The sequence below is a fragment of the Setaria viridis genome, chromosome 1 (assembly GCF_005286985.2).
Source record: "Setaria viridis chromosome 1, Setaria_viridis_v4.0, whole genome shotgun sequence".
Classification (NCBI taxonomy): Eukaryota; Viridiplantae; Streptophyta; class Magnoliopsida; order Poales; family Poaceae; genus Setaria; species Setaria viridis.
This window is the reverse complement of record NC_048263.2, coordinates 31,048,627-31,059,372: the sequence shown is the minus strand read 5'-3', so window position 1 is coordinate 31,059,372 and position 10,746 is coordinate 31,048,627. Positions and strand designations below refer to the sequence as shown.

The following is a 10,746-nucleotide window of genomic DNA, read 5'->3' as shown; positions in this document are numbered from 1 at the left end:
GTCGGTAATCCGTCATCATATCCGTCGAGAAGAAAAGAAAGCGCGCAAAAGCTTCCCAAAATTACCCGCGACACCGATCGCCGGGGGGGCATTTCCGGCAACGCCCGCCCGGCACCATCGGGGGGGCGTAGTGGCAGTGGGATGCCCCCGACAGCGACGCGGCGGCCGGCCTCCCCTGGCGAGCCCGTGCTGGATATATATGCGGCAGTAGCTCACTCGGTTGCCGCGCATCGCCTCACTGAGACACACTCACTAACACCTCGTTGGGGAGACAGCTCGGGGAGGATTAGAGATTGATTAGCTCGATCACTAGCTAAGATCGCTGAAGTGAAAGACTTAACAGGTTCTTCTCTCTTGACTTGAGGCGCCTTGCCTAGAGAGGGAGAGAGAGGGAAGAGGAGACGGCAGGAAGAATGGAAGGGCAGTTTGGATGGGGCAGAGAGGAGGGAGGGTGGAGGAAGGGGCCATGGACGGCGCAGGAGGACAAGCTGCTGGTCGAGTACGTCAGGCAGCATGGCGAAGGGAGGTGGAATTCTGTCGCCAAGCTGACCGGTACTGAACACTTGCTTCTTATATTTCCTCAATTGTCTCGTTAAAATTCCTTATCTTTGTCAGAGAAAGCTTTATCACCAACCTCGAAACTGCAAGTTGCATTAGGTTAATCGGCAAGTTGATGCAGTCAAACCTGAAAGTACATGTGTAAATTTAGGATATATGATTGCCAACTTGCTAAGTCAATTGAGGTTCATGCATAATTCAGCTCTATCGTACACGTCAAGTGGTTTTGCCTAGTTGTCTCACGCTGTCTGGGCTTGATGCAGGTCTGAAGCGAAGCGGCAAGAGCTGCAGGCTCCGGTGGGTGAACTACCTGAGGCCTGACCTCAAGAGAGGCAAGATCACGCCGCAGGAGGAGAGCGTCATACTCGAGCTGCACGCCCTCTGGGGAAACAGGTAACAATCTCTTCTGAAACTCTGAAGGGTATTAGCTGATCATCTTGTAACTTTTTTTCTGATAGCTGATCACGTTCTGCTCTGGCATATGCACAGATGGTCGACGATCGCGCGCAGCCTGCCGGGGCGGACGGACAACGAGATCAAGAACTACTGGCGGACGCATTTCAAGAAGGGCAAGCCGTCCAAGAACATCGAGCGCGCGCGGGCGCGGTTCCTCAAGCAGCGCCGCGAGATGCAGAGCCAGCTGCTGCTGCAGCAGCAGGGACAGGACCAGCAGCACCACCAGCAGCAGAGGCAGGCCGGCAACGACCACGACGACGAAGCCGTCGTCAGGGAAGAGGCGTCGTCGCCGGCCGTCTCGCTGGCGGCGCAGCAGCACGAGGAGGACCTGCGGATGCTGCAGCAGGACATGGACGACCTGCTGTTCCAGTTCTGCCCCATGATAGCCTCCTGCACCTCCTCCTCCTGCGGCCTCCTCCCCGGCGCTGCCACCGCCAGCGCTTCAGCGACGGCGAGCGACGAGGGGTCCAGCGGGGATCACCAGCTCGACGGCGCCGCCGCCACGTGGGGATGGGGCAGCCTGTGGAACCTCGACGACGTGGTGGATGACATCGTCGACGGCGGTTGGGACTGGGACACCAGCAGCTACCCTTTGCTGCAGGATCAAGGGCTCGCTTTCTACTAGCAGCTAGCAGCTAGAGCTAGCCTACAATTTTATAGCCATGCTATAACTAGATGTTCTTTCCGTGCTGGACTGCTTGCTGCCGCCGCCGTCCGACCTATGCGTGGAGGGTACACGACACGTAGTGGCTAGAGGGTGAGAGCGAGAGGCCACTGTGATTGTGTACATGATGTGGTGTTGGTGGATAAGGATGCAACACCAACTAAAGCCCACTTCGATCGAGTAGCCTGTCTCCGTGACATGTTTAGCTCGTCTTAGAACACCTTTTTAGGGGAATGAGGTAGTTTTTTATCTCCTTTTGCAAAAAAAAAAAGGAGATATGAGAGGGCAAGAAAGATGAAGGTGTTGAAAGTGCACCTTAGATCCTGTACTCTCGTTTTACATCTACTCAAGTTCAACAAGCATTTCGATGCACCATTTAATTTCACTGTCCTGGAATTATTTACTTCTACGGGGTTTTTTTTTTTTGCTTCATCAACAAACACATTTCGGAAACATTATCCTTTTACTCGATAAAATTTACGTCTTCATCTTCCTTGCCTATTTTGTTGAAATATAAGTGAATTTTTCATCTTTTCTGATATATAAATTTAGTTTTTTAATTGAAATGGTTAGTTCGTGTAACTAAATTATAATACATTTTATTACCTAAATTGTGTGCCATTTCCTCCTATGATGGGCCGTGCCTTTGTGCCGGCGCAAGGGCCACAACTGTTGACCTGCATGGTCTGAGGCCAATCGTGGGTGGGCTGGACACGACGGAACGGTCACACAGCCCAAATATTTCAGAAAGCCCACTTCCCGAGCCTCTTCTCCGGTCTCCCCCGTATACCCTAGCCGCCAGGTACCGTGCCGATTCCTTCTCGCCTCCGCTCCGCTCCTCTCCTCCGCCATCCTCTGGTAACTTCGCGACACCTCCCCAATCTCTATTGGTTTCGTTTGCTGCGATTCTTTCCGATACCGGGAGTAATCACTCTTTTATTCTCGTCGGATTTATCAGGGCTCACCCCTGCTCGTGGATTCAAGATGTATCTCCAGTACTACATCAACGAGAAGGGGGACAAGGTTTACACCACCAAGGTATGTGTGACGTTGCGCTTAATCTTCGCTGAATAGCTGATGGTTTTGAGGTGTCAGCCCGTGCTGATGTGCGTATCTTGTTTCCTCCTTTGCAGAAGGAGTCGCCTCTTGGGGTGCCGACGCAGTCTGCTCACCCGGGTACGCCCCCTTCGTTCGATGCAGCTCCTTTTGTGCCTGCTGTTATCTTACTTGTCTAAGATGTAATAATATGGTTTTCTTGTGTTGCGAAGAAAGATGTAGTCATGGACAAACGGTTGTTTAATTATTAGCGTGCGTAGGCATGTTTGTAGACTTGTTGGAGCTCCGCCCGATTTGTCAATAGTTTTTTGTGATTAGATATGCGCTGTAGATCCTTTTGGGGAACTTGTATTGATTATGCTTCTGTTAATCCGTTGCTAAACTCAACGTTTGTCAAACAGAAAGGCATGGTTTATTTGTGTCAATTTTAGTTTCTCAGTGTTGGAACATTATGCTCATGGAGCGTTGCTTGCTAGCACCAGTTGATCCTAGTTTCTGATTTGGTACTGGTGGTATAGTATTATGCTCATAGGATGCCAAGCATATATATTGACATTTTTGTATTTTGTATCTGAATCAATCCTTTTCCATCAAGATATAATTTCCAGTGATGTTTATCCAATTGTACGATGTACTTTCAATTTCTTTTGAGATAAGGATCCTGGATATTTAAGCAGATTGCTTGCGCAACTCTTCTGTAAGATCTTATACAGTGTACAAAATTTCAGATCATTCTTTCTTTTCCAGCTACAAATTCTTTTGCAATATGACTTCAACTGACATTCATATATGACCGATTTTAGTCATCAATGGCCTTAACATGCACTGTTTGCCAGATTAGAGCTTCCTTCTCTTGTACGAGTATTAGACTACGTAGTAGAGATAAGGACCGATTTTAGTTTTCTTGATGTGAACACTTGTATTGTCCATGTGTAAAAAGGATGTAACGGGCAGAACTGGTACATGTGGAATTAGTTCTTTTTCGTGGTTGCATTTGTGGTTTTGATTTATAATTCGAGTTTGTCTCACGCCCCTTTCTCGCGTCATGAATTACTGAAATCGTGGTACTTGCGGTGCAGCTCGCTTCTCACCAGATGACAAGTACGCTCGCCAGCGGTACCTGTTGAAGAAGAGATTTGGACTGCTGCCAACCCAGAAGCCAGCACTGAAGTACTGAAGTTTCAACTGTCTCACCATGGATGTTGTGGAGAATACCGTCTGTTTTGCTGCCTGCTGGTTGGAATGTAGATTAGCTATGTGAGAAAAGAAATCAAACACTGCTAGGCACTACCATGGTGTCTCCCAGCAGATTCAGACACTATGTAATGCTATGCTATTAATGGATCGCGCTTCCTAATATTATGTATGTGTCCCTCAGATCATTTAGACCTCATTCTCCTTTTTATTTCGACCTCATTCTCTTTGACTGTTAACATGCTTATCTACTAAAAGTACATCGGAGTCTAGACTTGTATTTCCTGGGCTCCTAGGAATTCCAGGCAGCTTCTCTTGGTCTTCTCGTTGGAGCATAACTGGATCCCCTTTCTAAAAAGGGAGGTAATCTAAGGCTCAGCTTCATGCTACTCCAGGTAGGTTATTCGTCGTTGAGTTTGCATGTAGTCGAGGCCTTATGCAGACTCTACCAACAATGGATTATTAATTATTAACAAGGGCTACAAGAAATGGGCAATGTTCATCGAATTTTAAGAACTCTCTACCTCTGATTCTCTAATCTCATAAGCTAGTTCCTCCGACTAATAATCCAAAAATACATTGCAACACTCTTCTGTACCTATAACCTTGCCGATGAAACCACCGGTTAGGATCGATCGAGAGCGATTATATTAGTTGGTGTCGGTGGGCAGGAAATGCCGGTTGGTGAACCACGCCTCGTCGGCGACGACCTTGACGCCGTCGTCGTTGCGGTGCCACTGGTACAAGGCGTGCGTCCTGTTCATGATCTCCAGCGTGGCGTGCCCGAAGCTCGCCTCCCGGAACGCCGAGTAGTCCGGCTGCGGCCACCGGAACTTGTCGGCGAGGCCCTCGATGTTGCCGCCGTCGCCGATGTTCACGTACGCCGGCGCCGAGCCGTTGAGCACGGGCGTGGCCTTGCCGTTGGCGACGTCGTAGGCGACGTTGGACACGCGGTGGGTGCGCTCGTACGAGTGCACGTGGCCGGCCAGCACCAGGTCGGCCCTGGCGTCGACGAGCCACTGCTCGAACTGCACCCGCATCGTCTCGCCCTCCATGTAGTGGTAGTCGTTGCTGTTGTACCACGGCGAGTGCACGCACACGACCAGCCACGGCGTCACGGAGCGGTCGACGCGCGCCAGCTCCGCCTTGAGCCACGCCCACTGCGGCGTGTACTTGCCGTACGCCGAGTAGGACGACAGCACGATGACGTGCGCCGAGGCCATCCTCACCGAGTACCAGTGCGGCTGCGTGCTCCCGGAAGCCGCGAACGGCGTCGGGTACCGGTTCCGGAACGGCTTGAAGGGCTCCGTCTCGCCGATCTCCGGGACGAAGTCGAGCTCGTGGTTCCCCGTGGTCCAGATCCACGGCTGGTACGCCACCACCCTCTCGGTGAAGCGGCCCCACGAATCCCACCGGTTGTTGTCGTGCTGCGGGTAGTTGTCGGCGTACGACAGGTCGCCGATGAAGAGCACCGCGTCGGCGTTGGACGCCTCGTAGTGCGTCAGCGTGTCGTTCGAGTGGTACGTCTGCCCGAGATCACCTGCAGATAAAAGCACAATACAATGGAGCAGTGTGAACGATCGATCAGATGCAAATTGCACTACATCCCGACGCATGCAAGGAATAGAATCCATTATTGACCAACCAATCAAGCCGAACTTGAAGGGCACATCGGGGCCAGGCTTGGGAGGCGTCTTGAAGGAGAAGGTCCTGACGGCGTAGCCGAAGCCGATGCGGTACAGGTACCTGGTGCCGTACTCGAGGTCCGTGAGGGTGGCGTGGTGGATGTACCCCGACTTGTACGACGGCCCGAAGGTGTAGCGCTGGACGGTGCCCTCGGCAGTGAACGTGAGGTGGTGGGCGGAGAGCCCGTAGCGCACGACGTTGCTGCCGGCGTGCTCGGGGGTCACCCACGACACGATCATGGCGCGCCCCGTCTGGTCTCCCAGCGTGATGTGCACCTGCTCCGGCGCGTTGAACCCCGGCGGCGGGCGGAACACGTCGGCGTCGAGCGGCATGTCGGGGAGCATCTGCAGGCTCCTCCGGTACGGGCTCGTGACGCCGGCGGTGGCGCACGGGACGCCCGCGCGCGCCGCGAGGAGCAGGAGCATGGCCAGAACGCGCCCCATCGGCATCGTGGCTAGATCTCCTCCGGCTCTTTCCTCCGTATATCTCTGATACTGATAGTCTCTCTGTCTCTGATGTTCTATTCTCTCTGACTCGATCTATATAGAACGTAGCGATGGCCGATGGCCGATGGCGGCGGCGGCGGCGGTGGCGGTTGACTGGTTGCTCTTCCCTCGCCTCTCAACAGACTGATGCGGCATTCCGCAACAGAAACTCCGTTTATCCGCGCCGGCAGGTGGCCCCTCTGGAACAGGTCGACCCAGCTCCTCTGGCCCCACTCAATCACGATATTTTCCTGTATCATAGACACAGGTCACTCCAGAATCCAGATTGTGCTTTGTGCGAGAGCCGAGAGGGACTGGGGAAGACAGGCTCAGCCCAAGTACATAATACAATTTCTATCATGGCTAATTCATCTAAACTGCACATGGACTGGGAAACCGAAATGTGGAATCAACTTAGAATATGCAGTATGTACGACAATAGCCCTGTTTACCTCAAAAAAGCAGATATCGGTCTGCAATAAGATTATATTGACTTACACTGGTCTGTGCGTCACTAATTAGCATAACTACAACAAAACTATCAAAAGATGATTCTCCAAAATGTCCAGAGTAACAATGGTGGTATTGCCACATGTAACATGTTTTTCAGGGACAAAAAGGGTATACTGTGTGAGCGGAAGGTTGTATTGCCTTTCCCAGTAGAAGAATGTATTGCCTAGGTCTACTGAGTTGTAACAAAGCGAGCAGTAATCATCTGCACTCTATCTTTTCACATAGAGGACCTTTCCACCACTACTCTGGAGAAGAAATAATCTCTACCTCCCTGGATGATGGATCATCATCTTCATCTTCGGAGATATCATCTCCAGTGCTGATAACATCGGTATTGCTTGCCTGCCTAACAAACTGCCCTCGTACCCTTGGCCTTGTTTCAGCAAGTTTCTTCCGATTTACATACCTCACTTTCTTGTCAAAACAGCGTTCTTTCCTTTTCTGCCTGAACTTGGCAAGTGCTGCGGCCCTCCTTTCAGAGCGACTGCATGTTTCCTCAGGCACTGGGGTGCTTGACACTGATGACCACATGTTTTGTGTCGGTATATGACTTGAGTGCATAACCATACCAGCAGGATTAAACTGAAATGATGACATCATAGGTACAGCATGGCATTGGGGATAAACATTGTACTGTGGGATCATTGTTGGTGGTGTATATGCTTGAGCATTGTTTATGTTTTCTTGAAAATTTTGCGCCGAAGAAAGTGCTATGCTGTGCTCTACCATCCCTGGATAATAAAATGGGTACTGGTACATAGGCGGAGTTCCTGAAGTATCATTTTGGCCTTCATTGCTTCGCTCCATATGTGTGTTAGAGGAAGAAAAGCATACCATAGGGTACTGTACAGGCATCTCAAAGCCTTCTTTATCCCGAATATTTACATCAGTACCAGTGTCACTTCTGTCAGTTGCGCTAGAGCAATTACCCTGGTTATCCAAAGAATCTAACCGACTGCCACCTCTTTGTAATTCACTATCAAATGAGCTGGTGGCTGGGGTGCTTGACTTAACATATGCTAGAAACGCAGACGATTCGCCAACCCTCAGGTTAGTTTTTATGGGGCGTGAAAACATTATTCCTGGTGATGCTGGCAATTAAAAGAATCAAACAGGAAACAGATTAGAAGTAGGAGTGATTAAAAATGAAAAAGGAAGACCAATTATTACAGGAAAAGACAGGTCGGACTGAAATATCTTACATGCTTGATCGGCATCTACAACAGAACCTGGCACACCCTCCATTTTGCCTCTTTGCTCAGGCTCAGCAACAGAAGGATTAGACTGGAAACACGCCAAGAAATGGAACAGAGCTTAAACAAGTATCTGAATGCATACATGTTAGCATGCCGTCATCATACAACATACAAGGAAACCGGGCACATCTTTGTGGCAACTCATCAAAGCAGAAAAATGGAAACCTACTAAAACAGCAAAAAGAATATCTGGAATGCGACAAACTTCCTAATGTTACCTCGTGTTCGCGTTGATTTGAGGTGCCCGTTTCTTGATTCATGTTTTCTTTTGGCCTATCATCTGTCTCATCTGAGAGGAGGGTGGTGCTATTGGTATTGGCGTCACTAGGTTCTGAGAGCACCAACTCGAAGTTGTCATTGAAGAAGTTCTTCTCGGGCAAACCAAGCTGCCAACACCAGTACCCAGTTTTAAAGAACAATTCATACAGGTACAGCAACACCCACAAGCATCTCAGCTTAGAGCATGCTTTTAACACAGAGGCTAAGGTGAATCAGCATAGTGGCCTTTACCATCCGTCGCCGCCGCCACACATGGGTCCATAGGTTCAGCAGCTCATTTGTGCGCAGCGGCTTCACCAGGTACTCTGCTGCCCCAAGCCGCAAGCACTTGACAACAACGGAGACCTCGTCTCTGTTGGACATCACTGCATAGCTCCATCAACAGGAGGACGATCACTACAAGCACGTCATGGGAATCGGTAGAAGACACAGAGCAGGAAGGCAGCTTACTGATGATGGGGATGTGGCGCAGGTCCTTGTTCCTGGCAATGTACTTGAGCATCTTGAAGCACTTTGTGACCGGCAGATCGACCTCAGCCAGGATGATGTCTATCTCGCCGCCCTCGTAGTTGAGAATATTGATCACCTGCCGCGGAGACTTGGCGCAAGTTACTGAAACATAAAGTTCACCAGCATCAGCATCAGCACCAGCACAACAGTAAGCACACATGACGCGTAACAGATTCCATGATTAGAAGCGAACATATTAGTACTATATACTACAACTAATGATTAAGCTCACAGCGATAAGCAAAACAAAATCCTAATCCGGGAAACCAGGTACGGTTGAAATTGAAGAGGTTTGACTAACCTTGGTACGAGCAGTTGCAGAGGAGCCGCAGCACCTCCCGCGAGCTGGTGGCGTCGCCGTCGCAAAGCAGGATCCTGACCTTGCTCCGGTCCACGAACTGCTGCCCTCCCCCCACCCCGGCGCCGCCGCCAACGCGATCCCCCTCGCCGCCGCCCACCATACCCAAACCGTCAAACCCCCCACGCACCAACCACGCGCTCCTCCACCAAGCGCGCGACACCAACCCGAAGCGTCCGATTCAGCACCGGCCGGAGCCGGAGACGTGGACTGTCGCTGGATCTGCGGGCGCCTCCTCCTCCGTCCCCGAGGCCGGCAGCATCGTCCCCCCAATCAATCCGGCGCCTGGCGAGCTACCACCACCACCGATGATGGTAGGCGAGTACAGCAATCAGCAGCGGCTGGGGTCGCCACCGGCGGCGGCGCGCTCCTCGGCCCGTCGCGGTCGGGCCCCCACCATTATCCGCGCCTAATCTATTCAGGGGCGGCACCGGCGGTGGCGACTGGCGATGGCGTCCGCTCTCTCCTCCTCTGCTGCTGCGGGGTGCTGCGCTGGAAGCAGGATATTTTCCTCGCTTTTTTTCGCTTTCCCTCGGTGAGTGCGGTGGGGCACGCAGCCACAGCAGCAGCCTGCCTCGCTCGGCGCGGAAGGGGGGAAGGAGAAGCCAGCCAGCCAGCCGCACGGCGCCGCGGCCGCGGAGTAAAATAAAACACGAGGCGAGGAGGCGACGGCTCGGCGCGCTCGGGCGTGCCGGCCGCGCGATCTCGGCCGCCCGCGCGCGCGAGGCGCGGGCGAGCAGGTGCCGTCCGGGCGCGGCTATGGGGCCCAGCCGGGCAGCGGGTGAGGCTGACCGGGCAAAAATATCTAGCTCTGGCTCCTCCGTTAAACGCTTCGCTTTTTGGGCTACGTGTCGGCGGGCGAGGCGTCCCGGAAATATCTTTAGCCCGAGCCGGCCCCACCTGGTGGAGCCACGCTTCTGGTCGCTGGGCCTTGTTAACGGAGACTCGGGGGGACAGACCGGCCAGCTGGGCCAGGCGGGGCTACGAAACGAGAGGCGGAGGCGGGCCGCGCCGGCCGGGGTGGTGGGCCGCGCGCGCCACGTCCTCGAGCTCATCCCCTCCCGTTCCCGGCGCGCCCATGCCCGCCACCTTCGACCGTTGCCCCCCACGAGCGCCGGCGCGGGCGGCCACGGTGGCCGCCTCCCCGCCCCTTGTTCCGGATCACGCCGCGGCCGCGAACGCTGACGCTCGGTTGTGATCTCTTTCTTTCGTTCCGATCGTGGGAGAGAGTGACAGGCGGTGGTGGCGGCTCGTGCCGCGGGCGGGCCCCGGCGGCCCGGCTACGCTGTTTTCGTCGGGAAAGCTTCCGGAAGTTTTATCCATATCCAACTCCCATTATTTGAGATTCGTGCACGCAATACCAGCCGTTGGATGTGTCTCCACTCCTCCTCAACCCTAGCTTCTCCCACGGGCCACAGCACGCCGCCGCCTCTTGGCCCGGCGCCGCCGCCCTGGACTGACCGGCTCCCTGCCGGCCACGCGCGCCGCTGGCCGCGGGCACAGCCGACCCGCGCGCCGCTGCCGGCCCCGCGCGCGGCGCGCCGTCGGCCGCGGGCGACGCCGCCCCTCTGGCACCGCGCCGTCCGGTTGCCCGCCGGACTTGAGGAAGAAGACAGGGGGAAAAAATGTTGATTCTTATTTGGAACAATGTTTGAATCTTGTTTGTTTAAATGTTGAAATAGATAGTGAAAAATGTAGAATGTTATGTTTTGTTACAAAATGTTGATCTAT

The 10,746-nt window shown here is 53.2% G+C and overlaps 4 protein-coding genes across 4 annotated transcripts; 2 read left to right on the top strand and 2 right to left on the bottom strand.

The window, feature by feature from the left end:
* Positions 1–216: 216 nt before the first annotated feature.
* On the top strand, positions 217–2,063 carry LOC117860454 (uncharacterized). The gene is made up of 3 exons (XM_034743747.2): positions 217–552; positions 822–951; positions 1,048–2,063. The coding sequence occupies exons 1-3, from the start codon at positions 414–416 to the stop codon at positions 1,637–1,639; spliced, it is 861 nt and encodes a 286-aa protein (XP_034599638.1). The 5' UTR covers positions 217–413; the 3' UTR covers positions 1,640–2,063.
* A 365-nt stretch (positions 2,064–2,428) lies between these two features.
* Positions 2,429–4,127, top strand: LOC140222938 (H/ACA ribonucleoprotein complex subunit 3-like protein). Its single transcript, XM_072294103.1, has 4 exons — positions 2,429–2,536; positions 2,637–2,716; positions 2,812–2,854; positions 3,814–4,127. The coding sequence occupies exons 2-4, from the start codon at positions 2,663–2,665 to the stop codon at positions 3,909–3,911; spliced, it is 195 nt and encodes a 64-aa protein (XP_072150204.1). The 5' UTR covers positions 2,429–2,536; positions 2,637–2,662; the 3' UTR covers positions 3,912–4,127.
* Positions 4,128–4,362: 235 nt separating this feature from the next.
* Positions 4,363–6,410, bottom strand: LOC117862465 (purple acid phosphatase 2). Its single transcript, XM_034745947.2, has 2 exons — positions 5,574–6,410; positions 4,363–5,468 (listed from the first exon to the last, which is right to left on the bottom strand). The coding sequence occupies exons 1-2, from the start codon at positions 6,061–6,063 to the stop codon at positions 4,579–4,581; spliced, it is 1,380 nt and encodes a 459-aa protein (XP_034601838.1). The 5' UTR covers positions 6,064–6,410; the 3' UTR covers positions 4,363–4,578.
* A 136-nt stretch (positions 6,411–6,546) lies between these two features.
* LOC117862454 (two-component response regulator-like PRR1) lies at positions 6,547–9,634 on the bottom strand. Its single transcript, XM_034745938.2, has 6 exons — positions 8,959–9,634; positions 8,598–8,759; positions 8,379–8,512; positions 8,087–8,254; positions 7,815–7,896; positions 6,547–7,703 (listed from the first exon to the last, which is right to left on the bottom strand). The coding sequence occupies exons 1-6, from the start codon at positions 9,116–9,118 to the stop codon at positions 6,853–6,855; spliced, it is 1,557 nt and encodes a 518-aa protein (XP_034601829.1). The 5' UTR covers positions 9,119–9,634; the 3' UTR covers positions 6,547–6,852.
* Between the last annotated feature and the right edge of the window lie 1,112 nt (positions 9,635–10,746).

What these genes read in the sequence shown, in the direction of transcription:
- LOC117860454 (XM_034743747.2), top strand. Translation starts at nt 414, where the DNA reads ATGGAAGGGCAGTTTGGATGGGGCAGAGAGGAGGGAGGGTGGAGGAAG. An exon ending in TTCTGTCGCCAAGCTGACCG is followed by an intron (nt 553 to 821) that starts GTACTGAACACT and finishes GGCTTGATGCAG; the next exon opens with GTCTGAAGCGAAGCGGCAAG. An exon ending in CACGCCCTCTGGGGAAACAG is followed by an intron (nt 952 to 1,047) that starts GTAACAATCTCT and finishes GCATATGCACAG; the next exon opens with ATGGTCGACGATCGCGCGCA.
- LOC140222938 (XM_072294103.1), top strand. Translation starts at nt 2,663, where the DNA reads ATGTATCTCCAGTACTACATCAACGAGAAGGGGGACAAGGTTTACACC. An exon ending in ACAAGGTTTACACCACCAAG is followed by an intron (nt 2,717 to 2,811) that starts GTATGTGTGACG and finishes CCTCCTTTGCAG; the next exon opens with AAGGAGTCGCCTCTTGGGGT. An exon ending in GACGCAGTCTGCTCACCCGG is followed by an intron (nt 2,855 to 3,813) that starts GTACGCCCCCTT and finishes CTTGCGGTGCAG; the next exon opens with CTCGCTTCTCACCAGATGAC.
- LOC117862454 (XM_034745938.2), bottom strand. Translation starts at nt 9,118, where the DNA reads ATGGTGGGCGGCGGCGAGGGGGATCGCGTTGGCGGCGGCGCCGGGGTG. An exon ending in CTGCAACTGCTCGTACCAAG is followed by an intron (nt 8,760 to 8,958) that starts GTTAGTCAAACC and finishes TTTATGTTTCAG; the next exon opens with TAACTTGCGCCAAGTCTCCG. An exon ending in CAAATCAACGCGAACACGAG is followed by an intron (nt 7,897 to 8,086) that starts GTAACATTAGGA and finishes GCGTGTTTCCAG; the next exon opens with TCTAATCCTTCTGTTGCTGA.
- LOC117862465 (XM_034745947.2), bottom strand. Translation starts at nt 6,063, where the DNA reads ATGCCGATGGGGCGCGTTCTGGCCATGCTCCTGCTCCTCGCGGCGCGC. An exon ending in CTTCAAGTTCGGCTTGATTG is followed by an intron (nt 5,469 to 5,573) that starts GTTGGTCAATAA and finishes TTTTATCTGCAG; the next exon opens with GTGATCTCGGGCAGACGTAC.